Source organism: Colius striatus, chromosome 1 (genome assembly GCF_028858725.1).
Source record: "Colius striatus isolate bColStr4 chromosome 1, bColStr4.1.hap1, whole genome shotgun sequence".
NCBI lineage: Eukaryota > Metazoa > Chordata > Aves > Coliiformes > Coliidae > Colius > Colius striatus.
This window is the reverse complement of record NC_084759.1, coordinates 28,435,764-28,462,268: the sequence shown is the minus strand read 5'-3', so window position 1 is coordinate 28,462,268 and position 26,505 is coordinate 28,435,764. Positions and strand designations below refer to the sequence as shown.

Here is a 26,505-nt window from a genome sequence, read left to right as displayed (position 1 = left end):
GGGGGAAGAAGGAAGAGGGGGACATTCAGAGTGATTGTTTGTCTTCCAAGTCCCTGTTACATGTGATGGAGCCCAGCTGTGCTGAGGATAGCTGAACACCTGCCTGCCCATGGGAAGGGGGAATGAATTCCTTGCTTTGCTTGTGTGCATGGCTTTTGCTTTACTATGAAACTGTCTTTCTCTCAACCCATGAGTTTTCTCACTTTTCCCCTGCTAATTTTCACCCCCATCCCACTGCATGTGGGAACTGACTGAGCATCTGTGTGGTGCTTAGTTATTGTCTGGGGTCAAACCACAACAGTTCTTCTTGGTGCCCAACGTGGGGCTTATGGAGTTCCAGATAACAACAGATTTGATTGGTATTTATCAGATGGAATTTATAGCTGTTATTGCTGTTCAGCCATTAACCAGCAGGCTCCTGTGCTTGCCTTACTTATTAGAGTCTTGTGCTTGTTAGTGGCTGCTTTTGCTTTCGGTGCTCGCTGTGCTGCTGTAGTGCTTATCATCCCACTCTGCTGTGCCTGGGCACGTGTTGATAACAGCAGTGGCAATGTGCCTGGGCTGGCAGACGGCCAGGGCATTGCTCATGGTTCTGTGCTGCTGCACTGGACAGGCTGGACCTCCTGTGTGAACTTGAGTCCATGCAGGAGCAAGACAGCTTAAAGCATCTGTGACTGTGGATCAGTCCACACCAGAGCAGGTACATCTTGAAGTATCTATGGCCATGGTTACCTCTGAAGGGACTGTGGCCCAAGGATAAGTCCACAGTGGAGAAAGTAAACCTTGAAGCATGTGAGGCTGTGGATAAGAACATGCTGCAGCAGGTATACCTTGAAGCATCAGTGGCTGTGCATGAGGTTGTGCTGGAGCACCTCAAAGTGTGGCCATAGGTAAGCCCATGACAGAACAGGTACACTCCTGGAGGGAGTGCAGCCATGGGTAAGGCCATGTTGAAGCAGGTTTACTTCTGAAGGGACTATGGCTGTGGGTAAGGCCACGCTGGAGCGGGTATCTTTGAAGGCATTGTGGCCCGTGCTGGAGTAGGTGCACTTCAAATGAATTATGTGTGCAGATACAGACTATGTGTGCAGTCTATGCCACAGTGGGTATACCCTTGAAGAGGCTGCGGCTTGTAGATAAGGCTCCCCTTGGAACAGGTACACCCCTAAGGGACTGCAGTCCGTGGGGAAGTTCAGGCCAGACCAGGGGCAAAGGGAGTTTGTTGCAATGTTAAACCTGACAATCTGGTCCAAAATGGCCAGGGGTGGGGACAGATTTACCTTTAAATTGTTGGAACCTGGGACTTGAGTTGCATGTTGTGGGAATTGCTGTGGCAGGAGCCACCTGAACCCAGCGGAGGCAAAGCCTTACAAGAAGAGGGTGAGTGCAGCAGTGACCCCCATCTGAGCTGGCTTTGGTGCTCAGTAATTACACAGAGTAATGAGTAACCACCATAAGAGATAGAGCCCAAAGTCATGGACTAAATGGAAATCTTGTGGGCATTTTACAGCCATTTTGCAGGGGTGGACCATAGACTAAGGGATTGATACCTGTGAATTGTATCAAAGGATGGAAAGGGGGGCAGTGGTTAATGAAGTATTGGATAGTGTGGTACCTGAGCATGAAGCACATGGTATGGAATAAGGGGTGGAGAATGTACTGGTTTTGGCTGGGATAGACTTAATTTTCTTCACAGTAGCTAGTATGGGGCTGTGTTCTGGACTTGTGCTGGAAACAGTGTTGATAACACAGGGATGTTTTCAGCATTGCTGAGCAGTGCTTGCACATAGGGGAAGATACTGTAAAGATGCAGAAGGGACTGACTCCAAAAACATTTGCTCCTTTCCATGCTGCTTGTTGTGAAGGGAGATCCCTCCTGCAGAGCCTGGGAATGGGAAGGAAGCAAGGGAGGATGAAGCTGTCTAAAAACAGCCCTGGCTGAGGCAAGCCTGGGAAAGGCACAGGAAAGTGCACAAGAGCAGCAGGAAGTGGTCCCACAGAGCAGAACCCCCTACCACACAGATGAAGCCCAGACAGTCACATTTTTTTCCTTGTATTCTCTATTCCCTCCTTATGTATCTTCTCATCACTAATTGACTTGGCTTCCAGAGTCCATTTTGCAGCTGTTGATGAGAAACGACCTCTCTTGTTAGAGACTTGTAGTAGCCAGAGTATTTGTTTTTATTTGTCTCCTTTTCAGACACTTAGTGCTTTGTAAAGCACACGTGTTTGCAAGAACCAACCTGCCTCCAGAACACTTTTCTACATGGAAATGTCAAATGCATTGCATTTTAGTCTGGGCTCTAGGAATACAAAATTGAATCCTTGCCTCCTTGTCACTGAAACATGGGACAGAACTGTCAAAAGAAACACATAACAGTAAGAAGAAATTGACAGGTAGTCTCAACTTTGGAATGGGAGAAAAATCCAAGTCAGATTATTCAGTGGCACGGGTCACTGCACTACAATCAATGTCAGCTTCAGAAGAAATTCCCTGTTGGCTTGCAGACAAGGGCTGGTTTTGTGCTGCGCAGCCTTTGGGATATTTGCACAATGGAATTAGATTTATCACACAAATGACAGGGAACAAAATCCCATGCCTGAGCTCAGGGAAGCTGGGACTATGAATTTGGCTCACATATCCTGACCAGTGTGTTGTGGAGTGCCAAAGACCTTATGTTTATGCTGAAGCCTGTGAAGCAAACTCTAGAGTGGTTGCTGAGCATCCAAAGGACCCTACTAGCACTCAGCACCTTTCAAGAGGATCTCTAATGCAGCCAAGGGATGCTCATCACCTCAGAGGATGTGTCTGCTGTGCCATAGTGGTGGTTGGTTATTACAAGGTATAACCAAGTGAGTGTTGAATGCCAATTATCTGTAAGTAACTGCAAAAAGCAATTGCTTCCAGGCTGCTGGTATGAACCTGGCCCTGTTGGGAGGTAGGAGGCAGCATTACCAGCTGCTTTTGAGGACCAGTGTGGGAAAAGCAATTCATAACCCAGTTACCTCCAGCACTGTGTGCCAGTGGGATGCTGAACTTGTCTCTCCCAAGGGAGGGACTAAGACCTGCAACTTCTACAGTCCTGACCTATTTTGTGAAGTTGACAGATGCTGTCTTCATTGCCATCAAGCTGACTTCTGGTTCCTAATCTTTCACTTTTCCAAAGCAGTGAATGGAGATGAGTGCCAGAGACATGTGTCTCGCACAGAGACTTAAAATCCAGAGCTTTTGGATGAGATTCCTGGTTCATCCTTTTTAACCCTCCCCGCAGCTTTCCCAGCAGTACAACCTGAAAGATAAGTGCCTCACCTTCTACTGAAGCAAGCACTTCAGAAGCTGAAATGCTGTAAGCTAAAAAGTACCTGCAGGAACTGAGCCCTCAGGCCTGGATCTCCCACCTCAGTGCTACCATCCTCAATCTTCACTTGCAGCAAGGTGAAAACATGGAAACCAGGCTGGGTGATATGTGGTAGGAGAGTGGACAGAAAGATGCTGCAACTCTGTGCCATGTGATGGACAGCCAGGCTCAGCACCAGACTCTATATAAAGAGCCTGCAGCTACCTGCAAAGACCACATGGCAGCTACATGGAAGGAAACTGAGAAACCAGTAAAGTACTCTTCTTACAGCCACCTTATACTATATCCCTACTACCTAGGGATAGTCAATGTGCCCTGGCTTGTGCCCTGTGAGATCAGCTGAAACCTCAACACCTATCCACAGTGAAGTCCCCAGGGCTTAGGCCTCAGAGGGGCTCCTGCTCAGGACAGGTTTCCTTGCACAGCATCTCAGCTGTCACAAGTCATGCTCCTGCCACCACATGCTCTAGCTATTTCCCTTTCCACTACACATATTTCAGTGTGCCACTTTTTATAAAGCAAGCACTCTGCTGACTGTTCCATGTGCATTTATGGAGGTTATGTTTGTGTGTTGTCTGTGTTATTACCTGTACCAGTTATACAAAGTTGCTTTAAAGAATTCAAACACAAGGAAAATGTTTGCCACTTATCCCAGCCCCTTCCAAAAGGTGTATTTTTATCTTTTTCCAAGCCATAGTTTGTAACATTAAATCCTGTCTTGACATTTTGATGTCTAGGACACTGAGTGTTTGTTAGCAATTAAAAAGTTAATTTCTGTTAATTAACATCAGAGATTGAAGGCACAGTAGCAAGGTCTCAAAAAATCACTTGCAATATCTGCACACGCAGGTATCTGAAGGAACCTCAGACAGCACTGGAGGAAAAGCATAATATGGGTGTAAAATGCAGTTGGCTCAGTGGAACGATGGTTCATTACTCAGCGGAATATACAAATCTTGCATCTAAATTGGCAGACGACTAGTGGAAGGACATAGACAAACGATCAGTCTCTCATAGCACAGTCTTTCATAACCTTGGCGTGACCCAAACCTTTCTGATACCAAGGCAACACCATGTCTTTATCACCTTAAAGACATCCTCACTATATAACATCTACCCTCTACTGCATCCAACAGAGTTGCAAACTAGCCACAGACACATGAGGTTGTCACAGGGGGGAATTTGATCACTTAACCAACAAAGATATCAGCAGAAAGGGTTTTATTGAAGATGTTGTAAAAGGGACACTGAAAGTTCTGTGACGAGGTTCACTCACTTACTGTAAGATACAATGATTCAAAGTTACTGATACAAAATATAGTAGGTTATAATAAAATGTTGTGTGTGATCCTGGCCACTTACCAAAGATGCGCAGTTGGTGAAGGGTCTCAGTCTTCAGGAGTCACCCAAGAGGAGTCCCAGCTCAAGAGGAGCGAGAACACCACCGTGCAGCTACTTAGCAGGGAGAGCTCACAGGCACCTTGCTCAGGCTGTGTGTAGTATTTGTGCAATAAAGTGGTTGGCTCATAGTCAGGTTACCTGAGATGGAAAATGAAAGCATGAGACTCCTTGTACCCACAACTTCCTTTGTTCCTTGATAACCGAGCCTTGGAAGAACCAGCTGCTATTCACATATTAATCACGTGGCAGTGTTCCAGTTTGCAGGCCCATATGCACCAATGCTCACCACGTCACCCTCTTCTGAGGAGGGTTCAGAGAACAGGTTGGAATGAGCAAAGTTTTTGGCCTGGTAGCAGCTGAGGCCTTTGCTTCCTTTAGAGTCTGAAAGAAACTACCACAACTTTGGTCAAGGAGCACAGAAAAGGCTCATCCAGAAATCCTTGCCAAACTGTAAAGTGATATATTAAAAATGGCAGCTCAGAGGCTAATACGCCAATTATCTGGAAAGGCTGAATTGCCTTGAATTGTACCTCAAAAGGACAGCAAGTTTAAGAACCTCTTTTCCTCACTGGACTTTTCTTCTTCACTGTCATCCTGCCAAAAGAAGCACACTCAGTCCCTGGGCAGGGATGCTTTTCGTATTAGGGTTTGTGCCGTTCTCCATTCAACAGATTTGAGGAATGACATGGTCTCATCTCTCTTGTTCCTGGAATGAATAAACACCCTTCTCACACTCCAGAGATGCTGTCATCAGCTGGCCTCTAGCTTTTAGCTGCAGCTTTTGGTGGGAGGCAAAAAGGAACAGCAAATCCTTTAGTCCCAGCTTACTGAGAGTTTCAAGTTCAAGATCAGAATTAGATTAAAAAACCAGCACAGGGTGGGATATATCTATCAACCATGCTGCCTCTCCTCACTGCTGGGGCACAATGAGGTAACTGCGACTTACAGATGCTGTGAACTTGATTTCCAGTCACTTTGGGCTTGCTCACCTCTGGAAACCCCACTTCTATGCCCAGCTGTGAACAGAAACACTAGGGCAAGTAAGTAAAAAACTGATCTGAATCAACAAGCTACTGGTGAGAGAAGCCATTTCTCCAACACAGTGGAAAAAACATCACAGAATTTAACAGAGCAGTAAGACTTCTTGTAAGCATTGGTTTGGTGTTGGGATACCAGGAGATGATTATACTGAAGGGTGTTGCAGATTTTGCTTGCTGTAGGTCTATTTTAATACAAAGTGTCACTCCTCTGCTTTCAGTGATGGTCCAAACACATCTGGGAGACTGGCAAGCGAAAATGCACACATCACTTTATGGTCTTTCATAAAGACAGCCTCCAGAAAGAAGTTTTTTTGAATGGGAAAAAAGTTTGCCTTGGATAGTCATGCAATAAGCAGTAACTTGCACAGCAAAGGAAACCATTTTAGGCTGTAGGGGAAACAAAGAGATCCACAAAGAGAAACACTTCATAACCTAATCTGTGCTCTCATCCGCTTTTTGGGCTTCTGTTGACTTCACTTGAGACTTGCAAAAGACTCTGTATTGCTTTAGGTCATGTCCTCAGGAATCCTTTCAGTCATTTCTAGTCTAGTCTGGGACTCACTTCTGAAATGCTTCAAGATGGGATTTTATAGTCACCAGCTCTGAATAATTGTTTTGGTTTTTTATACATGACAGCAGTTTATGGATTTACATACTAAAATACAGCCACATAAGTCATAGGTAGATGCCTTGGTTTATACAGACCATGCTGCCCAGAAGAGCTTATTAACAAAGGCTGATCCCTCTAGATGTCTGTGGTGGAAGCTGAATAAACTGCCAGAGCATGACCCCTGAATCCCTCCTAGCACCAGGAAGTAAAGCACAGCAGCAGGGGCTCTGGTTCTTGCTCCAGCTGCACCGCTTGCAGCTGAGCCACCTGTTGCAGCAAGTAACTTTCTGGAACTACTTTCCAGTCTGGCTGACCCATCCAGGCAGGCAGCTACAATCTCCTGCAAAGGTAAACCATCACTGAATGGTGAAACTATACTCTTGGACACTACATGAGCCCCCAAAATTGTTTCCCAGCTAACTGGGAACTCAGAGAATCAACACAACCCAACCATCAGTTTTACAACAGTTCCTAGGAGCAGAGAAACAAGGCAGCAGACAAACAGCTAATTCTGCATAGGCATAGGCAAAAAGTGTCTGCTGCCTCACATTTCCATAGCAGTACACTGATACTGATTTCTCTTCAGAAGGTAAAATGCTACACACATTGAAACCACATCTGAGTTCAATATGTTTTATTTTCTTTGTATTTAAGAAAGCACTGGCACAAACATCCATAACTGTAGTTTCCAGGGGCAGATAACTTTCACAAGCATATTTCTGCCACACAGTTTCCTTGCAAATAGTCCCAGCTTTGGAGCCAGTACTCCTAAGACAGGGTGCTACTGCCTCTCCATTGAGGCCCAGCACCATCAAATGTATCACAATTTAATGGTCCTGGAAACACCAGAAAGGCAACCTCAGCTGCATTTTCAGATCTTGCTCTGAACAGTCATTATTTTTAAGAGAGTTCCCAGTGAGGAAAAAAGCCTTCTGCCCTTGAATCCCACACACGTGGCTTCAGCAAAACAGCGTCTTGCCAGAGAAAGGGAAACCCAAGTAGCAAACTAATTATAGGATGTTAACATCACCTCAGCTGTGCAGCAGTTACTGTGCAGGCCAGTACCTTGCCGGTTCTTCATCTTACCACAGCACTGTCAAGAGATTCCACCCATAAAGACAAAGCAAAAAGCCTGAGTGGCCTTCAGTGTGTTCCTTCTGAAAGCCTGCTCTTTGCAAATTATTTCCTGGAAAAGAACTGAGTCGTTTATTTTTCAATGACTGCAACATACAAGTGATTCTCCTCCCCTTTTTCTTTACTCCAGACTCTGTCCACAGCCCTTCTGGGACTAAAATACTCAGTGTACTTTTAACTGATACCTCAGCCACTTTCAGGGATGCATCACGTTTCTTCCACAAGCCATTTAATAGTTTCCTTATAAATCTACACAGTTTTGGGTTGAATTAACTCCCTTGTATTAAGTTTCAAAGTCTAAAAGCTGTTGCCTCCTACAGCTCTTTTTGAATTATTTAGAATACATTTGAATTTGAATATTAATTGAATAATTAAGAACTATTCAGTTAATTACAAGTCATTTTCCTTATAGAAGAAAGAGGGGATTTTAAAAAAAATCTTTAAAAAACCCCAAAAACTTAAAAGACCCCATTACCATGAATTCTGGGTATATTCTAACTTAACTTCCATTCTGTTAGCCCATGATCAGAGGCAAATCCCATCAAACGGCCTCGCCTTTCAGGAGCACAATGCCTGCTAACCAAGAGGCAAAACCACTCTCCGTTATTGACTCAAATCAAGACAAATATTAAAAAAACACCCAGAACCAACAATAACAAAAGCCCACAACAAAACAGCAATACCTCCTCCTTTTTTTCCTGCTCTTTTGCAACCTTTCCCTCACCATGGCCTTGGATAGCCCAGTGGTAATCTCAGAGCCAGGCTTCCTGAGTCTGAACATCCACTCGTACACGAACAAGAGTTTCGGTGCAGGCACAGCAGCCACAACACATGCGTTGAAAGATGACAGCAGATGCACTTTCATAGCTCTCTCTACACTGATGAGGCCTTGCTCACTTTCCTACCCAGCTGTAATCACCACATAGTAAATCTGCACAGGAAAGACACAGTTTCTGCCTACAGAACGACGCCTGGAACGGCTCTGCTCGTTGCCCAGAGGCAGCAAGCGGCGTGGGTGAAAGGAAGGGGTTTAGCGGTGGAAAGCCTCTCTTCAAGAACCTGTCGCGCTGCAGCAGTTACAGAAAAGAGAGCGATTTTTCACACCCTCGACTGAAGCAGTTAAAACAGCAAAACGTCTGGCGGGGCACAAGATGTGACCTCAACAAACAGAGAGCCCCCTGCTGCGCCTGGCGAGCCGGCCGCAGGAGCCGCTCCCGCGCTGGGCAGCGGGCGCGGGGCCCGGACACCGTGCCTCTCGGATTCCCTTTATGCCCGCGGGCTCGGGTTTTGCCCAGAAGGGCCACTAAGGCCAGGCCGGGGGTAACGGGCCGAGGCCGGGCCGCGGCGCAGGTGGCTGCCGCCGTCCTGCCAGGGCCCGCCGGGACGAGCGGGGCGCGGGACGCCATCCCGGCGCTAGGACCCCGCTTCCCGGGGCCGGGCCGCCCCGCCGGGCGAGCCCCGCCCCTGCGGCCTCCCCCGCTCTCTACTGGCCGAGGCGCGGTTCCGTCAGTCGCCGTCGCCATGCGGATGCCCCCGCCGACACCCTGAGGGAGGAGCGGGGCCGCCATGGGGGCGGGCCGGGACGTGGGGGGGCACCCGGCCGCACCGGGATCCGCACCGGGACCCGCACCGGGGCCAGCACCGATGCACGGCGCGGAGGAGACGGCGGCGGCGAAGGGGCCGCGGGTGAGCGCGGCGAGCACGCAGACCGACAGCATGGCCGGTGAGCGCCGGGGGGGGCCTGGCTGCGGGGCCGCGGGGCCGGGGCCTGTGGCGGCCGGGAGGGAGCCGGCAGCCGCCGCCGAGGGGAGCGGGCGGTCGTGGCGGGGGGCGGGCGGGCGCTGGCGGGCCTTTTAGCGGGCGCTTCTCGCCCACTGAGGTGTTTCACGACGTGGCTTGGAACCGCCGGGTTTGTCCTCTTCCCGGGGCGCCTGTGAGGCGCTTCCCGCCGCGGGGCTGCCCGGAGAGCTCCGGTTTGGCCTCTCCGCAAAGGCTGCTTCACGGGCTGCTCCTGCCCGTCACGGACAATGCCGCCCCGCCTACCTGCCTGCCCTGGTATTCATGAGGCCTTCTACACATTCATTCCTCCCCCATCAAAATAATTTCTTTTCCCAGTTCTTTACCGTGCGTGTTTAACATATATACACTATAACCTAATGGGCATAAACCCCTTGCCTTCTGAGAGGGGTTCTTACTGACTGCTATGACACGGCCCGTGTACTAGAGAACAACTTTTTGACAAGGCTGGAGATGCCTAGATTAGGTAGATTTTGATACGCTTCGTATATCCCATCACTGCAGTCCCAGGGGAGTGGTGTGTACATACAGATTGCTCATGGGCTGTATATCTAGCTCTCAGACTGAGGACCAACACAGGGCTGCAAATCACCTTGATGGGTTAAATAAGTTTTGTTTCTTCCTAGTTTTCTGAAAATCCTGCTTCCAAGCAAGCAAAGATGGACTCTGAAAATGCTTTCTACTTTCCTTTTCCCAGACAGGAGAGTGACGTCACTGATTTTCTCCTCCTTGATTGTGTCAAAACGCAGTTTTAGTTTCATACTCGTAAGATAACTTCTTCCAAGCCTTTCAGACTTTGAACTAGGGACTCCTACATTGCAGCCGTGGCATAATCCTGTGTCTGAGCCATGTCCAGGTGGGCAATGCCCTGCTCCTTTTCACTTGCAAGCACAAGAGCAGCAGGGCTTTTGACACTGGCCTTCACAGCATACTTTCCCTGGAGCATGCCTTGCCTCACTGGAGCAAGATCTTTAACCCGGGGGAATAAAATCATACCTTTATGTGAAGAAGGGAAGCTGGGAGGACTTTATGCACCTGAAAAGAGCTCTCTGTTCATATATGGTTTTGCACTCAGTAGCAAAAACCCTGAATCTTTTCTTCCCCAATCTTCTGCAGTAGCTTGAAATTCTGCAAGATGTCTTCTACCATATTTTTTCCAGGCCACTTTAGCCAGTATTCTCTTCACTCTGTTGAACTTAAGGGAACAGTTAACTACCTAAGTGAATAAAGAGCAGATACACAGATATGATAACTGTGACCACAGGTCTTTCCTCTTTCATCATAATATTCTCCTGCTTGTCATCATAAATTCATGTCACTTCACCACAGCATTGTGAACTGGTACGTTCTTCAGTTTGTTCCCCAGGTATTTGACAGATTGCATTCAGATTAGGTTCCCTCCCCCCCAAAAAAAAGCAGTAATTCAGACTTGTTTCTGGTGCATTCTTTTAAAAATCTATTCTGTATGTCAAATTTGAATCCATTTTAGAGAACATGTCTATGTATGTGTTGTTGGTATAAATTGAACCATCTGGTTTAGCTTGTACTACAGGAGCGAACAAGGGCTGTAATGAGAACAAACTCAAATGCCCATTTAAGAAAACAAATTCTACTTGTTTAGATGTGTGTTGTAGACTTACTTTTACAGTTTGTTTTTTAGTACAAAGGCACAAAGCTTCATGTGTGCTGCTTGCTCTGTGCATTTCTAGCACACTGATAGTGCTAACCAGGTAGTGCTAACCAGGTGCTCCTTGCATAGCACAGGTGGACACAGCCTGAGGAGCAGTGGACAGTCTGGCATCAAGATAATGCTCCTGAAAGGTCTCTAGTTACTTTCCAAAACCACACTTCTGTGTGGAAAAAAAAAAGCTGCTAAAATACTATGTGAAAATGATATTCCAGTCATGGATTGTATATGTGTATCTGCTGTCCTAATTGTTTGGGTTCACAGACATATCATTAAACTAACCCTCTCCCTCACCAAAGCAATCTTCATATCTGATTACACCTCTTCCAAACTACTGGAACCACTTGAAGAAATGGGGTTTTTTTCTGTTCTTGCCTCTGCCTTCTTCTCCTTTGCAAAAACCTCAGCGTTTGTGGGAAGGGATAAAAGCAGAAATAATACTTCTGTCAGCGCACGCGAGACCTGCAGAAAAATATGTGCTCATTCCAGCTCCCTGTAAGCACCCCTGGGGTGGTACAAGCGTGGGTGACCAGTGCAGTACTTCCTCCTTTTCCCTCCACGGCATACTCTGTAACACTGAGCGCCAGCCCCTGTGGGACAATGCCCAGGTTTCGAGCAGAAGCACAACACGGCACAGGGTGCCGGTCTGAGAAGGGATTCTTCGCTACCTCTTTCATTAGTTAGTCAGAAGTGACAGCCAGAGCAATACTTTTTTTTTTTTTTTCTTTTTTTGGGGGAGTAAAAATGTAACCAAAATTGAAGCAGAGAGTGAAAACCCAGGAGCAGGTTTCTCCAGAACTGATGTAACTGGGAGATTTCACCTGCTCTGGCTGCAGGTGTCAACGTAACACCACAGTGCGTGCCTAGATATTTTTGTTGTCGTCTGTGGTGAGCCTGAAGATGGATCACAAGCTGTGTCTCAAATTTCTGTAAGCATCTGTGAATCATTTGAGTACTTTAAGTCATGTGGGATCTGATCTGTGATGTCTGCTCTTCGGCTTTGAGTACAAAGAACTTGGTGAATTTCAGCGGAAGTTTCGCCACTTTCTCTTGTTGCACATGTCTGATCTCTGCATCCCAGAGTGAGCATTCTGAGTTGGCAACTGCTGCCCTGAACAGGACAGCCTGGATTTAGCTGTTGTAATAGCAGAAGTGATTGTTAGGTTGCTTCTCTATCAGCTGTGGTGTAGCAGACTTGGAAAACATTGTTCAACAACGTGGAGGTTCTCTATAATTATTCTGTAATAAATATTTCTTCTTTTCCTTCTAATGACAGGTCAAATGCCAAGACTTTCTAAGGTAAATCTTTTTACTTTGTTCAGTCTCTGGATGGAGCTCTTTCCCTCGACTGAGCAACAGAAAAAAACACAGGTAAAATGTCTACGTCTACCGTTACTTGGTCTTTCTGAGCAGATGTTAGTAGCTCCTGCAGTGAATTTAACCTAACTACTCTTTACCTGACAGACAGATAGTGCAGAGAGGGGGGAAAAAAAATCTGATAAATAATTTTTATAGTATTTCTTAGAAGTATAAAATAATCCACTGGTGGGGAAAAAAGAGCAAAATGGTGAAATAACATGCTGTTTCTGAAACACTGCTGAGGTATGCCCTCAGCAAGTGAAGCAAACAGCAAAAAATGCTGGTGGGTATTTTGGAGAACATAACAAAGGAGGCATGCTGTATACCATGCACTTCTTAGGATATGCAAAATGTAACTTTAAAAGCAGTGTATACTTCAAAGTAGAAGAGCATTTTCAGAGTGTCCTGGGACAGGGTGTTTCTTATTGTTTCTGAAGTTCTTCTTGTTCTCTTTAAAACAATTACTACTTTTTTACACAGCATGCCCGTCTGCTGAGATTCATAGCACGTGTATCAGCCAGGATAAGAAAAGATAGGAAAATTATTTGGATAGCAATAAGGCCTAATTTTCAGAGCTTGGTATGTCCCAGACTAGATCTGAAAGCGATAGAGTGGACAATACCAAAAGAAGCTTCAAATGTAGTAATTCAATTAGGAATGGCCCTTGTGGGGCTTCAGTACAGAATCACAGAATCTCAAGGGTTGGAAGGGACCTTGAAAGATCATCCAGTCCAACTTTCCTGTCAGAGCAGGGCCACCTAGAGTAGGTCACATAGAAACTCATCCAGGTGGGTTTTGAATGTCTCCAGAGAAGGAGACTCCACAACCCATCTGGGCAGCCTGTTCCAGTGCTCCATCATCCTCACAGTGAAGAAATTCTTCCTTGTGTTTGTTTGGAACCTCACTGAGTAAATTACAGATCTAAGGCTGGTAGCAGCTGGATTGCGTAATAAGATGTGTTTCACCAGCTTCATCAACCCAGCCCATATCCAGTTTCCTCAAAATATATGGGAATCCAGATGTAAGAGCTCTTATCAGTGCTATGCAGACTTTTTCCATGGAAGATTCTTTATGAATTTTAGATTCATTTTTTTAAATGGAGAGACAGTAATAAAGCTAGAGAAGCAATTGGCTCCCAGGATGGTCAGCCTTCAGACTGACTAGAGAAGTTTAGTTAAGAAATTAAACTAATGAATGTTTCCAGATGCTGGATGATTCAGAGGGATTTTCAGCTCTATTTGACAGGATTTTCAGTTCTTCCTCTGGGTTTTATCATGGGCAAAGCAATGACCAGAAAAATCAGGAATTTGAAGTTTGCTGGGGCACAGCACTCTGATCTTGACAGGCTCGTATAGAAACCTCCAAAAAAAAAGACTGTTACCCAAGGAAGAGCTTGAACATCATAGAATCACGGAATCATAGAATGGTAGGGGTTGGAAGGGACCTTTAGAGATCATCTAGTCCAACCCCCCCTGGCAGAAGCAGGTCCACCTAGATCAGGTCGCATAGGAACATGTCCAGGTGGGTCTTGAAGACCTCCAAGGAAGGAGACTCCACAACCCCTCTGGGCAGCCTGTGCCAGGGCTCCCTCACCTGAACAGGGAAATAGTTTTTTCTTATGTTTAAATGGAACTTTTTGTGTTCCAGCTTCATCCCATTACCCCTTGTCCTGTTGCTAGCTACTATAGAGAAAAGGGATGTCCCAACCTCCTGACGCCCACTCTTTAGATATTTATCAATGTTAATGAGATCTCCCCTCAGTCTCCTCTTCTCCAGACTAAACAGCCCCAGTTCCCACAGCCCTTCCTCGGACTCCATGGACTTGATGCTGGAAAAAAGTAATGAGTGATTCATTTTTCTGTAGGTAAAGAAGAGTGGTCTAGTTGTGGTGAAAAACATGAAGATTGTTGGTCTCCATTGTTCCAGCGCAGACCTGCACGCTGGCCAGATTGCACTTATTAAACACGGGTCAAGGCTGAAAAACTGCGATCTTTATTTTTCCAGAAAGCCGTGTTCGACGTGTTTAAAGATGATTGTGAATGGTAAGCAAAGGCTGTAGCAGAGTGGGACTGCTGGGAGCAGAACGCCTGTTTTCTCTTGTTCTTGTCCTGAATGCCAATCCCCAACTCGTGTTGCCTGCACTGATACTTTCCCCAGTGCTGAAAATGATACTGAACGTGCATTTCCTGGAACTGATGATCGGGAAACTAGCTGTTATTTCTCTGAGAGCCTATTTCTCGGTGCTGCTGTTGTTATTGCTGGTGCTTGTCTCTTGGTTGGACTGCACTGATGAAGTTCTGACGTAACCTGCTACACTTTGCCAGGGCAACCCTGAGCCTGATGACTACGCCTAGATTGCTACATTTTTCCTTGCCCTCCCATTTCTTGTCACTGGCACCAGAGGAAGCGTGGTTTTTATGCAGAAATCACAGGGAGAACTTTAGGGCTTCCTTTTCCCAAATGAGACGAAGACAAGTCAGATTATTCACTTCCTGAAATGGGATGTGCTGGTCTAGCCCTTCTTCAAGGACTGAGTTTTAATCTCAGCAGCAAATTCTGTTGATGTTAACTTTTTTTGTACGGTGTTAAAGTATCTGTTGAAGGTAAGACACAAAATCAGGCTATCATAAAGATCTTAGAACCTAGATCACAGAGACCTTAGAACCTCCAATTTTATGTCTATAGGCTGATGGTCAAGACAGATAACCTCTGGATACTCATATCTGCCAGCAGTTTTGTTGTACAGGTGCACTTTAAGCAGCACTCAGGGCCTTACAGTCATAGAATGTTAGGGGTTGGAAGGGACCTTTAGAGATCATCTAGTCCAACCCCCCTGCAGAAGCAGGTTCACCTAGATCAGGTCACATAGGAACATGTCCAGGCGGGTCTTGAAGACCTCCAAGGAAGGAGACTCCACAACCCCTCTGGGCAGCCTGTGCCAGGGCTCCCTCACCTGAACAGTGAAATAGTTTTTTCTTATGTTTAAGTGGAACTTTTTGTGTTCCAGCTTCAGCCCGTTACCCCTTGTCCTGTTGCTAGACCCAACAGAAAAAAGGCATATCCCAACCTCCTGACACCCACCCTTTAGATATCTGTAAATGTTAATAAGATCTCCCCTCAGTCTCCTCCAGACCAAACAGCCCCAGTTAAAGGAGTAAAAGTAGGATTAAGCAAAGTGTGATGAACATGGGGCTTATGTTCCACTGTACTTGCATGGTTCCTTTTGCTGCATTTCCTTCTCTTCCAGCTGGGGTGAACAGGATTTCTTACTGGCCTGCAGATCCCGAAATCAGCTTGCAGAATGAGGCCTCCAATCCCATGGCGACCGGTGATGCAAAGTTAGATGCCAAAGCAGTGGAAAGACTGAAGTCAAATAGCCGTGCTCGTGTGTGTGTGTTGCTTCAGCCTTTGGTGTGCTACATGGTGCAATTTGTGGAAGAAACTTCCACCAAGTTTGATTTTATCCAAAAAATTGCAAAATCTCAGCCTGACTTTAATACTGACTTTTACACTGCAAGTAGACAAGAGAGAATAAAAGAGTATGAAAGTGTATTCCTGATTTCAAATGAGGAAACGCACAAGCAAATCCTGATGACAATGGGACTGGAGAACCTCTGTGAGAATCCCTACTTCGGCAACCTGAGGCAAAACATGAAAGACCTCGTCTTGGTCTTGGCGACGGTGGCTGCCAGCGTCCCTGTCTTTGAATGTTTTGGGTTTTACAACAGTGAATCACAACGAGCAAACGAAACAGACCATCAGGGTTTGCCCCAAGAGATTGCAAGGCACTGCATGGTACAAGCCAGGCTGCTTGCATACCGGACAGGTGAGATCTTAGTAGAGGGAGATTGGGTCTTATGAATAGACCAAGTTCCCAATTTCAGTGTTAGTCTTCCAAACACTTCCCTGAGCAAGCTGCTGAATTCCTTCCTATGTCTGTAAAACAGAAGCAGCAGTAACAGTAGAAACTCCATAGGGGTATATGTAGTATTGTGTGTGAAAGCTTTCCAAGAAAAAATCAGGGCAGGTATTTCACAGACAGCTCTAGCAAAGGCTGCCCTGCCAACACCTATGTGAAAACAGAGTACAATGACATTTAAATTGTTCAGGCTGCTCTGAAGCTTTTTTTTTCCCCTGAGGTCTCACAAGATGTTTCTGTGGGCCAATATTCCAAACTGATCATGTACACTTCTTCAGAGAAAAAAAAGCAGTGGAATAACAACCTTTCAGTAGGGCATGAAGTACAATTATACAAGTTTCCTGATTCTAATCTCATTAGTGAAAGGGCTTATATATCTGATGGGGATTTTCTTTGCAAACCTCATAGAATCACAGAATTATTCAGATTGGAAGGGACCTGAAAGCTGGCAGGAACAGCTTCCACTACACCAAGTTGCTCAAGGCCCATCCAGCCTGGCCTTGAACACTTCCAGGGATGGGGCAGACATAGCCTCTCTTTTTAAAGCCATAAATAGTACACATTTATATCCCACAACACACACACTGCTGTAGCTACTGGGGAAGAGTTTCAAGTTCCATAAAAATCTTCCAAGTCACATAATGAAAGTTCTGTTACAGTTTTCCTATAGTCGTGGTAGGAAGCATCCCTCAAAATGCAGTTGCTAATATTTTGTCTCTGAATTAAACATGAAATACAACTCATCTTGATAGGAATTCAGGCCATGGAACCATAAACATAAGGAAGGGCAAAAATTAAACTAAGTTATGGGCAAAGAAGGAGAAGGTTTTTATCTGTTTGCCATCTCACAGCAGTGAACCTGTCCATATATATTTGTGGCACACATTTCCTTACGTGATCTATTTATTGGTTGCTTCTGAGCCTTTGCGAACAAATGTATGTAGCAAAGCCTTAGCATGGCTGGCCTTGCAGCTAAAGCACACCCAGCTTTTGCATATAACTTCAGAGTTCTGAATCTTTATGCATTTCAGTTTCCTGTCCACGAAGCAGCAACCAATGTTATTGCTTACCCTAGGGTGTCATATGTTAATGTATAGGTAACTTAGAAGTGCTTCCTTTGTTATTTACTGCTAAAATATTATGTATTTTAGAGGATCATAAAACAGGAGTTGGAGCTATTATTTGGGCAGAAGAAAAAACAGTAAGTATCGAAAAAGTTACTGTTTGTTGCGCTCACAGATCATGCGCTTGTATCTGCTTTGGGCTCGTGGCTGTGCTTGACATCTGTACACGTGCATTTTTCATACGCACACACAGCACTACAGAGAGCTTGCACTTCTCATTCTTTAGTAATTCAGTTAATGACTGGTTAAGTTAATGACTTGTTATGCTGTTGAGATGAAGGGGAAGTACACAAGAGTTTCTTAACTGCCAGAGTGTCTGTGCCTGGCTTTTCAGTGTGCCTCTTCTCTAGTCACTGTCGGTTATTCCAGGTGTCCCGGCTACGGAGCTTTGCCACAGCTGCACATCAGGCAGCGTGTGCCCACTCTGCCTGTGGTCCCTCTTTGCAGCTTCCTCTTGGAGAAGTCTCAGGGCAATCATAGCCTGACCATCTCATGTGGGTTTTTGTTGCTGCTGAAATGCTGTGCTGGCTTTCTCCCATCCAGACGTAAAGTTTTTATTTCTTTATGCATGTTGTCAATCCCAGGAAGCCTTGTTCATGCAGCTGCAACATACTCTTTAGCACTTCATACTAAACACCTGCTTATTGCTGTTTCTTGTTCTGATTTCAGTCACTTACTCAGCCCACTGGTCACTGGGTCTGTTAAGAGAGAGGTGAAACAGTCTTGGGCACTTGAGGAGCTAGCTCTATCTGTCTTTAATTTTGTACATTGTAGAAAGGCTTAAGGATTAAATCCTTCAGACTTTTTGTTCCTGCTATTAGTACTACTTGCTAAAAGGAAAATGTCTGAAGCCTGGTGCAGTGTGTCATCTGCAGTGTTCCAGTGTCCTGTGCAGCTCCCGTGGAGCTTCATGGAAAGCTGCATACAGACACAGAACAGTTCACAAGAACTGAGTTCTCTTTTAACCGCTGTGACGTGGCGTGAGCTGACGTGGAAGTATACATTGCACAACGCTTTGACCTAGCACTCAGTTGAAAAACCTCCAGATTTGATGCTTTGCTTACCGTTGCAGAGAAGCTGTGATGGAACAGGAGCGATGTATTTCGTAGGCTGTGGTTACAATGCCTTTCCTGTGGGATCTGAATATGCTGATTTTCCACACATGGACGATAAACAAAAGGATCGGGAGATCAGGAAGTTCAGATACATTATACATGCAGAGCAGAACGCCTTGACATTCAGGTAACGCGTTTCTTTCTACCACAGAGTGAGACTTCAGAAACAACTGTATGACAAATGCATGATGGCACTGTCATGAAGTGTGGATGGCAGTCAGGGTCTTGTTTACGCCTGTGATGCGGAGTTTGGATGTGCATGGACACAGTCAGCTCCTGAGGTTTCTTCAGGCTTCTAAAGTGACCTTGTTTTTTTAAAGATTCTCTACCCTAATGCATGGCAGTTATCCTTCAGATAGAAGCCACTGCTGCTCCTACCTGCTAGAAGCGTGCAGTAACACTGTGACAGTTGTTGAAGCTTCTGACAATGATATGTGCAGAGACGTGTTTTGTTTGCAAATAGTAAAGCCAGGCCAGATGTCGCTGTGTACATGTGCTTTTGAGTAGGAATTAGACGCTTCTGAGAGTGAATAATGCCACACTTTGCTTGCTCTTGTGAGGTATCAAGTTTTCCACCATTCCAAACTATCAAGATACAAACTGTGAAATTCTGTTTTCTGACTGCTCGTAGGTGTCGAGAAATAAAGCCAGATGAGAGAAGCATGATCTTTGTGACAAAATGCCCGTGTGATGAATGTGTCCCTTTAATCAAAGGGGCTGGTATCAAGCAGATCTATGCAGGAGATATTGATTCTGGAAAAAACAAAGCAGACATATCCTATATGAAGTTTGGTGAACTTGAGGGTGTAAGCAAATTTACAGTAAGTGTCTGAATATCCAATGTTCTAAAAACTCTGGGCAGCAGAGGAGGGAGTGTGGAGTGAGCTGTCATCTGCAGCCAGCATCTAAGAGTGTTTTGTTGTGTCAGCTGAGTGGAATTGAGTTTGCTCTGGTGTGACACTGGGGGGGAAGTGCTGTGCCATGTGCCAGATTTGAGCCCAAGCCTGTCTGTTTTCCCTCATTTCCTTGCAGGTTTCTCTCTAAATTGTTGCTGTTGTTTGAGGTGCTCTCTTCACACTCCAAAGTTCTCTCCCAGCCTCCCTGTCCTAGCACAGCAGCCGATAGGGGAAGTCACTCTGTGTCTTTCTGGGTTCTTGCAACAGCTCCTGAAAAAGCTGCAGTGGGTTTTGAAGGTGACCAAGGGCACTTGCACTCAGGGTGCTCCCCATGACAAATAGCAGCACTGTGGGTTTGAGCAGGCTTGAGGAAGTGGCCACGTGGCCCTTAACAGCCTTTTATCCTCAAAGCAAGTGTGTATTAGAGGAGGAGCCTTTTGTTTCCCACCTCATACCTAGTCATGGGACTACAGGGTACTTTTTTCCTTCTCCCTTTGCTCTTTCTTCTGGAATAAGTAACCTTTTTCTTCTTTTATTTTTTGCCAGTGGCAACTAAATCCACTGCACACTAAGGCCCTTGAATTCCATGACTCCACAGCCAGGGAAAGTAAGTATCTCTTCACTGATTCATTTTATGTCAGTAAGTGAGATCACTTTTTAAACAAACCAGAATCCCTCTGGGATTGGTTAGTCTTAATTAATCTTGATTTTGATTAGTTAAATTTTGCTACAAAAACTTCTATGAGCTTTCTGAAGACGTGGAACTAATGGTAAATCAAAAGCATCACCTTCTTTGAGCAGATGCTTGGCATTGGCACACATGTTAGGAGATGCACTAATGCTGTACCAAGGTTGATAAGATGCTGATTTGCACATAGGTCACTTGAGGCTACTTCATCATGTTGGAAATTTTGTTCTTACAAGGACTTTTTATATTGTCTTCTCTAAAGAGTGCCAGTCTTTTTCAAAAGAAACTGAACTCTCGATGATTCTATGACTCAAGTCATTTAAATACATTCTGCAGAAGATCTCAGGGCTTGTTTTGTGAAACAGAATCTATGCCAATGCTTTTGAGTTTATGTTTATTTTTGTGTGTATATGTACACATATATAGCACAAAGGCCACAAAATCCTTGTTGACTTGCATCTCTGTAACAGGGGAGCTGTCATCTTCTGAAAACAGAGTTTAGATGAGCCTTATGTTGAAGCCTTTTTGTGCTACAAAAGGGGCTCACCATTGGCATCTACTGTCAGCTACTGGTCCTTAAAATATTTCTCATCCAGAGGGGAAAATAATGTGGAAAAGGAAGCTAAATAATTTGTGTGCCTCTAGCATGAAGATGTGGAGCATAAAGATAGGCAATTGGCAGTTACTGAAAGCACTGAGCACCATGCTGGGAGCATAAAATAGATGTAAGGTGATTTTTGTAGCACAGGAATAGCCACTTACTACAAGCTGATTGCTGACATGCAGTGAGCTGGATTAGTGGAGAAGTCTCTTTGTTGGCTTATGAGTCGGGGAGAAAGAAGGGAAGGAAGAAGGGCTCTGAGTAGTGCATTATGGCATTAGCAATCACTGCAAAATATTAGGGCTTATTTGTCCCTCTCTCTGCTAATGGTGTTTTGACCCAGCTGGAGAAAGATTCATCCCGAGGTACTCTGCTCCACAGCCTTTCTCAGGGCTCATTTTTGTTCACGTATTTCCTTGAGATGGTCCCCTTGCATTTTCAACACTGAACTGGTTTAAGTTGCTATTTTTCCTTAATATGTTTCTTTTACTGTGATAACTGCATGTTCCTCTGTAAGCTCCTCTACCTCAACCTCCCACCCCACATCATTCCAGTGTGCCTGGATGTGTGGAGTATTGAGACTGTGCTTACTCCTGCATTAATGTTTCACACTTTTTTTTTTTTCTCTTTAGATGGGGTCCAGAAAACAAAGTCACTAGATGACCAGCAGCACCAAAACAAGAAACTGTGTCTTGGCCACTACTGAATAATCAAGCACTTCTGCAGTCTTGCTCTGTACTTTTTATAATGCAGCCTGTTTGCACTTTCAGATAAGGAAGAGTTTTATTTATTGTTTGGAAAGTGATTTTTAGAATAAGTTTATTTATGTTGTCTTAAATGTTTTACAGAATTACCTGAGGGTCTTTTTAACTGAGAAGTTCCTGGGGGAAAAACGCTGCTTGTATTTTCCATGAAAGTAACTGGGTTAATTGTTAACACATTAAAAAAAAATACTGAAAGCTTGTTGCTGGTAGATCAGAGGAATAATAAAATGGTATCTTTTTTGCTTGGTGTAGGATTGAGGGAATAGCTTTCTGAATTCTGGGCTAGCAGAATGCAGAAGTAAGCCCTCGTTCTTCAAGTACGATTGGCATGGGCATCTTCTAGGAAATAGCAGATGAATAATCACTAGCAGTTATTCCTGTTCCTGACAGTGGCTTTTGCTTCTCAGTCTGCTTGTACAAAGGAGAGGAGGGTGTTGGGGTGGCTGTGGTTGCTGGGGGGTGATGTGGGGTTCAGGTTTGTCTCTCCCCAGAGCTCAAGCCCTGTGCCAAGGGCCACAGCACAGGTGAGCTGCTGCTGCTCCCCCAGCACAGCCCGGAGGCAGCCCACAGAGATCAGCTTTGCTTCTCCTCGGCTTCTGGGTGCAGGCCTCAAAGAATTTGGTTGTGTGCATCTCACTGGCCCCTGCATACTGTGTGAAGATTGCCAGTGTTTAGGGTTTGTTCATCTTCACTAACAGGCTTCAGAAGCTATGAAGTGCCAGATGCCCCGTTGTTTCCTAGATAGGATGTACCAGTGGAATAGCCTGAATCTTTTCAGGTGCCAGTCTCTTGGAGGACTGCACCTGGAGCCAGGGTGACATTCCAACAGCCAGTGAAACTGCAGTCTAATGTTGTGAGTTTTGAGGGGAGGCTGGGTAGGTAAAGGGTAACCAGAGGTTGCTTCCTTACCCCTGTTTGCTGCTCTGTACATGACCTCTAGCTGTTTGGTCTAGCAGACGTTGCAAGACTTTCTGTTCACTCCTCTGCTGAGCTTTCAAGTGCAAACACCTGAAACCATTTTGTGCTGCTGGTAGGATAGATAAATGACATTTTTCAGTTCTTTCTTCTTGTCTTTGTTGTCCTGCTTAAAGTCCTGGAAGGGGAATTATTTCTTAAGGTTTTTGTGGAGCCTCTGGTGGCTTTCAAGACAAGTCCCTGTGTGACCTGATTGAGGGGAACCCGCTTTGGCAGGGAGTTCTCTAGGTCCCCACCATTCTGTGATTCTGTGAAGACGCTGGTGTAGGATCTGTTTGTTTCTTTTAGGCTTTGAAAAAGGTTGGAACTGGACAGCAAAGCTGGAATTGGATAGTGTGCAAAGCATCCTTACTGTGGCATTAGCTATACAGAGTTTGTTCTCACTCACTTTGACTAGTGGTCCTGTAACTTAAGGTACAGTTGATGATGACTGGAGCAGCAGAAAGGAGCTGCAGTTCCCCATGGCTCACGGTGTAACTTCGTTCATGAGCACCTGGCCTTTAGAACTGGGAAAGGCTTATATCCTCTCCCCACCACAGGAATGGAGCTGGAGAAGCTGCTATTTCTCTGAGCCCAGTTGGCGTGAAGGCTACTCTGGGGCTGCAGGCTGAGTGCTGTGTGCACAGCATAAGCCTCACCAGGCAACTGGCTGACCTCCCCCCACACTGCTGTGGCTCAGCAGGGTGTGAACAGCCTTTGTTTCCCTGGACCAGGTGGTGAACGAAGGAGAAAAATCTGACTGTGTTTGTCAGCTAAGGGAAGGATGGTGAGGTCCAGTTTTGCACCACACCACAAAAGAGTGCTTGTTTACAGTAGCTTGCCAGGACACTGCTGAACTGCCACTTCACTGAGTTTTGTAATCTTGTGTGGAGGAACCCAGGTCCCAAACTTAGGGCCAGCAGATCCAGCTGCAAGAGCTCTGTGCCTCACCTGTCAGATCGAGTTCAGGGCCTTGGGGATCAAGTTATTAATCTGGATGCTGTACAAAGCTTAGAAAGATGGGGGTTTCCACCTCTCATGAGGGATTATATAATGTCATTGCTTGTAAATTCCATGTGAAGTTGAAGTCAAATGTTGGTGTTTCATAAGCAAGATTATAATCTGGGTTTAAATCATCAATATTTTACTTTGGCATGTTTCCCCTCCACCCACTTATAAGCATCTTGTGTTAGAGTAATTACCCTGGCTTTTTCTACAGATCAGAACAACTGTCCAGATTAGAAGTCTACCCCATTCCACCCACTGAAACCTTGTTTCCATAATCCATTGACAGTGCTCTTCTATTTGAGGTAGGAGCAGGGAAAATACAGGGACAGAATTAAGGCCTCTTCAGGTTTTATACTGATGAGTCAGCTGCTATCCGTAAAGAAGTCTGTGTCTTCATAGGAACAGCTCAAGTCAAACAGTGCCGGAAACATCAGAGGTGGCTACGTGGAGAAGTAAATGTAGTCAAATATCACATATGTTCAATGGCTGCAGGGCAGTGAATGCTGCTGTAACCTGCACTTCATGGGGAGTTCAGATTCTACCTTCACTTTTTATTGTTTCTTCTTAAAGAGGATTTTGGTACAAAACTTTCTGCGAAGCTTGGAGTGGCTTGTAAGGCTGAGGGCTCGCAGCTCTGCCTTTGGTTCTGTCCCACCAGGTTTCTGCAGAAGCTCACAAATTTCTTTAGGCTCTCATTATCAGCATAACCCTACTCTGATTGTTACTGGGATTACAATGTAGAGTGTTCATCCTGGCCAACAGTGTGAATAGGGTTTGTCTCTCAACCTGTGGACTCTGTGGGCGCTGCTGTACACATCTTGTGCTTGCCAGGGAGAGCCACGGAAGACCAGACATCTCCTGCAGTGCTTATTTTGCAAATGAACTCTAGGATGTTTGTTTCTTACATAAAAACTGTAATGTATTTAAAATGAAGAAGGGTAAGAGTTATATATTTTATATACTGTATGAAATTTCCATATGCTTTTTGGGTCTCTTCCAATTCGCCTCAGAGCAGTCATTTGAATTGCAGGTATTAACTGTGCCTAATCACTCGGCCTCTTGACTGAGAATTACAGAAATTCCCTGTTAATTGTCTGCCTTAAAGCAAAACATGCTTTCTGCTAATAAATTAATCTGACAGTAAGTACCGAAGTTTATTTTTAAGTGCCCTGGGTTATTATTAGGAACATGAACGAGCGCTTTGAAACGCTCACACCCTTTACACCCCCCGCGCTCCCAGCTGTTTGCTGAGCTGCCTCCCCTCCCTCTGCTCTGCCTGAAGAATTTGTCTCAACAGGAGGCTGATACTCCTGTCATCCCAGGGAAGGCCTGGGGTCTCTCCCTTGGCCCTATGAGCATTAAAGAGCATTCATTCCCTCTTCCTCAGGACAGTAAGAACTGCCTTAGGGAGTATTGCATGCGCTGCCACCTCCATAGCCTGTTTCTTGGTTGGAAAGGATAGAAGTGAGCAAAACTTTGACTACCCCGCAGTAAAATTTGTCCCCAGTGCCCTGGATCGGGGGTACAGGCACACTCAGGGTCGCAGTGAGTGCAGAGGGGGCCACTGGCGTGGTTGTGGCCAGCAGTGTGGCTGCCGTAGCGGGGGGCAGGAGATGCTGAAGGCCCAGTCCATCACAGGGTTTACATCCCTCCGGCCCGAGCCCGGGCATGCAGCCCCAAGGCCTGTTGGCCAGCGGGAATGTGATGGGGCTGTTCCTACAGTTTGTTTTCCTGTTTAACTTCATCTGAAAGGAACCAGCTCCATGTGCTCCCAGACGGGCTCGTGTCACAGAGCCACCCACCGGGAGTGGGGACAGACGGGAGATGCGCCTCAGAAGTGCTCTTGAGCTGAAATGTCCTTGTCAGCACCCAGCGAGCAGCCAGCCTGGCTGGCAATGGGACACCCAGAGCCACCTTCACTGCGGGGCTACTCTCAAAAGCTTTGCAGTCCTCTAAATAGATTTCTTTTCCTTCAGCCATTCTGCCTGTGAACCAGCTTGGCTTTAACATGTTAGATCCAGTAACGGGCAGCGCTTGGAGACAAGCAGAGGCAGCAGATGCTTCTGATGGAGCTGGATGACCGGAGTGGTAAGGAAAAGGGTCACAGCACCACATACACAGAGCTGAACTCTGTTCTGCACAGAAAGGTAAGTGCAGAGAACAGTTGTCAAACACTTGCTGATCCTCCTTGGAGTCCTTCTGCTTCCCTGGGCCTGCAGAGCTCTCTGCTAATAACGCAGGTCTGTGTGCTGCTACACACACTCAGGCAACCTCTGGGCTTAGGCCAGTCAAGTTTCGGGCAGGACACGCTGCTCGGCGCTGTGCAGCCCGGTTCCCTCTTGGAAGGGGAAAGCAGCTGCTAGTGCATGAACCCTGCCACCGGGGCACACCTCCTCCTGATGATGTGATGGATACAAGTAGGGCCCAAGAGAGGGGTCATTAGCTTTGTGAGGTGTCAGAAGGAGTCTCCTGTAGCTAAGGGTGGTGGCCTGCAGTCCAGGGGCAAGAAGGTGAAGGAGGCACAGAGCTGCTGAGTAGATTCCGGGGCTGCCTGGACAAGCCCAGGGCAGAGATGGCTCCTCAGTTTGGTTCCTTAACTCTCAGCCGGGGCTATTTGGCCTGAGCTGTGGCGAAAGCTGCCGAGCTCCTGGCTCGTCCTGCGGCGGTGGTGAGCAGGCGGCGGGGCAGGGCTGCGGCGGGGCCGGGAGGGGCCGCTGCCGGCGGGGCGATCGGCCCCGGGATGGTGTTGAGCGAAGCGAGGCCAGTGCACCCGCATCTGCCACAGCAGAACTGCGGCGGCCGGAGAGCTGAGCGTGTGTGCTGCTGCGCCTTGTACGTGCCGAAACTCCTGCAGGTAAACGGCAAAGCAAAGTACTCAGCAAGGCCTTTTCCCAGGGTATCTTGCAGGGTGACATTTACCTTCTGCTCTCCAGGTATCATCTATTTGTACCTGAATTTTTCCATGTGGCTTTCTGGAGGAGCCTCGGCACCAGGCCTCTTCCCGGGCCACTGTGTACTCCCACCACCGTGGAAGAGATGGGCTCTGTTC

General features: G+C 46.2%; 1 protein-coding gene across 1 annotated transcript; it reads left to right on the top strand.

The window, feature by feature from the left end:
* The first annotated feature begins 8,957 nt into the window (after positions 1-8,957).
* CDADC1 (cytidine and dCMP deaminase domain containing 1) lies at positions 8,958-24,608 on the top strand. The gene is made up of 9 exons (XM_061994610.1): positions 8,958-9,267; positions 12,305-12,399; positions 14,252-14,429; positions 15,635-16,213; positions 17,458-17,507; positions 18,503-18,672; positions 19,177-19,366; positions 19,988-20,048; positions 21,363-24,608. Exons 1-9 carry the CDS (start codon positions 9,111-9,113, stop codon positions 21,434-21,436), a joined length of 1,554 nt encoding a protein of 517 aa, XP_061850594.1. The 5' UTR covers positions 8,958-9,110; the 3' UTR covers positions 21,437-24,608.
* The last annotated feature ends 1,897 nt before the right edge of the window (positions 24,609-26,505 follow it).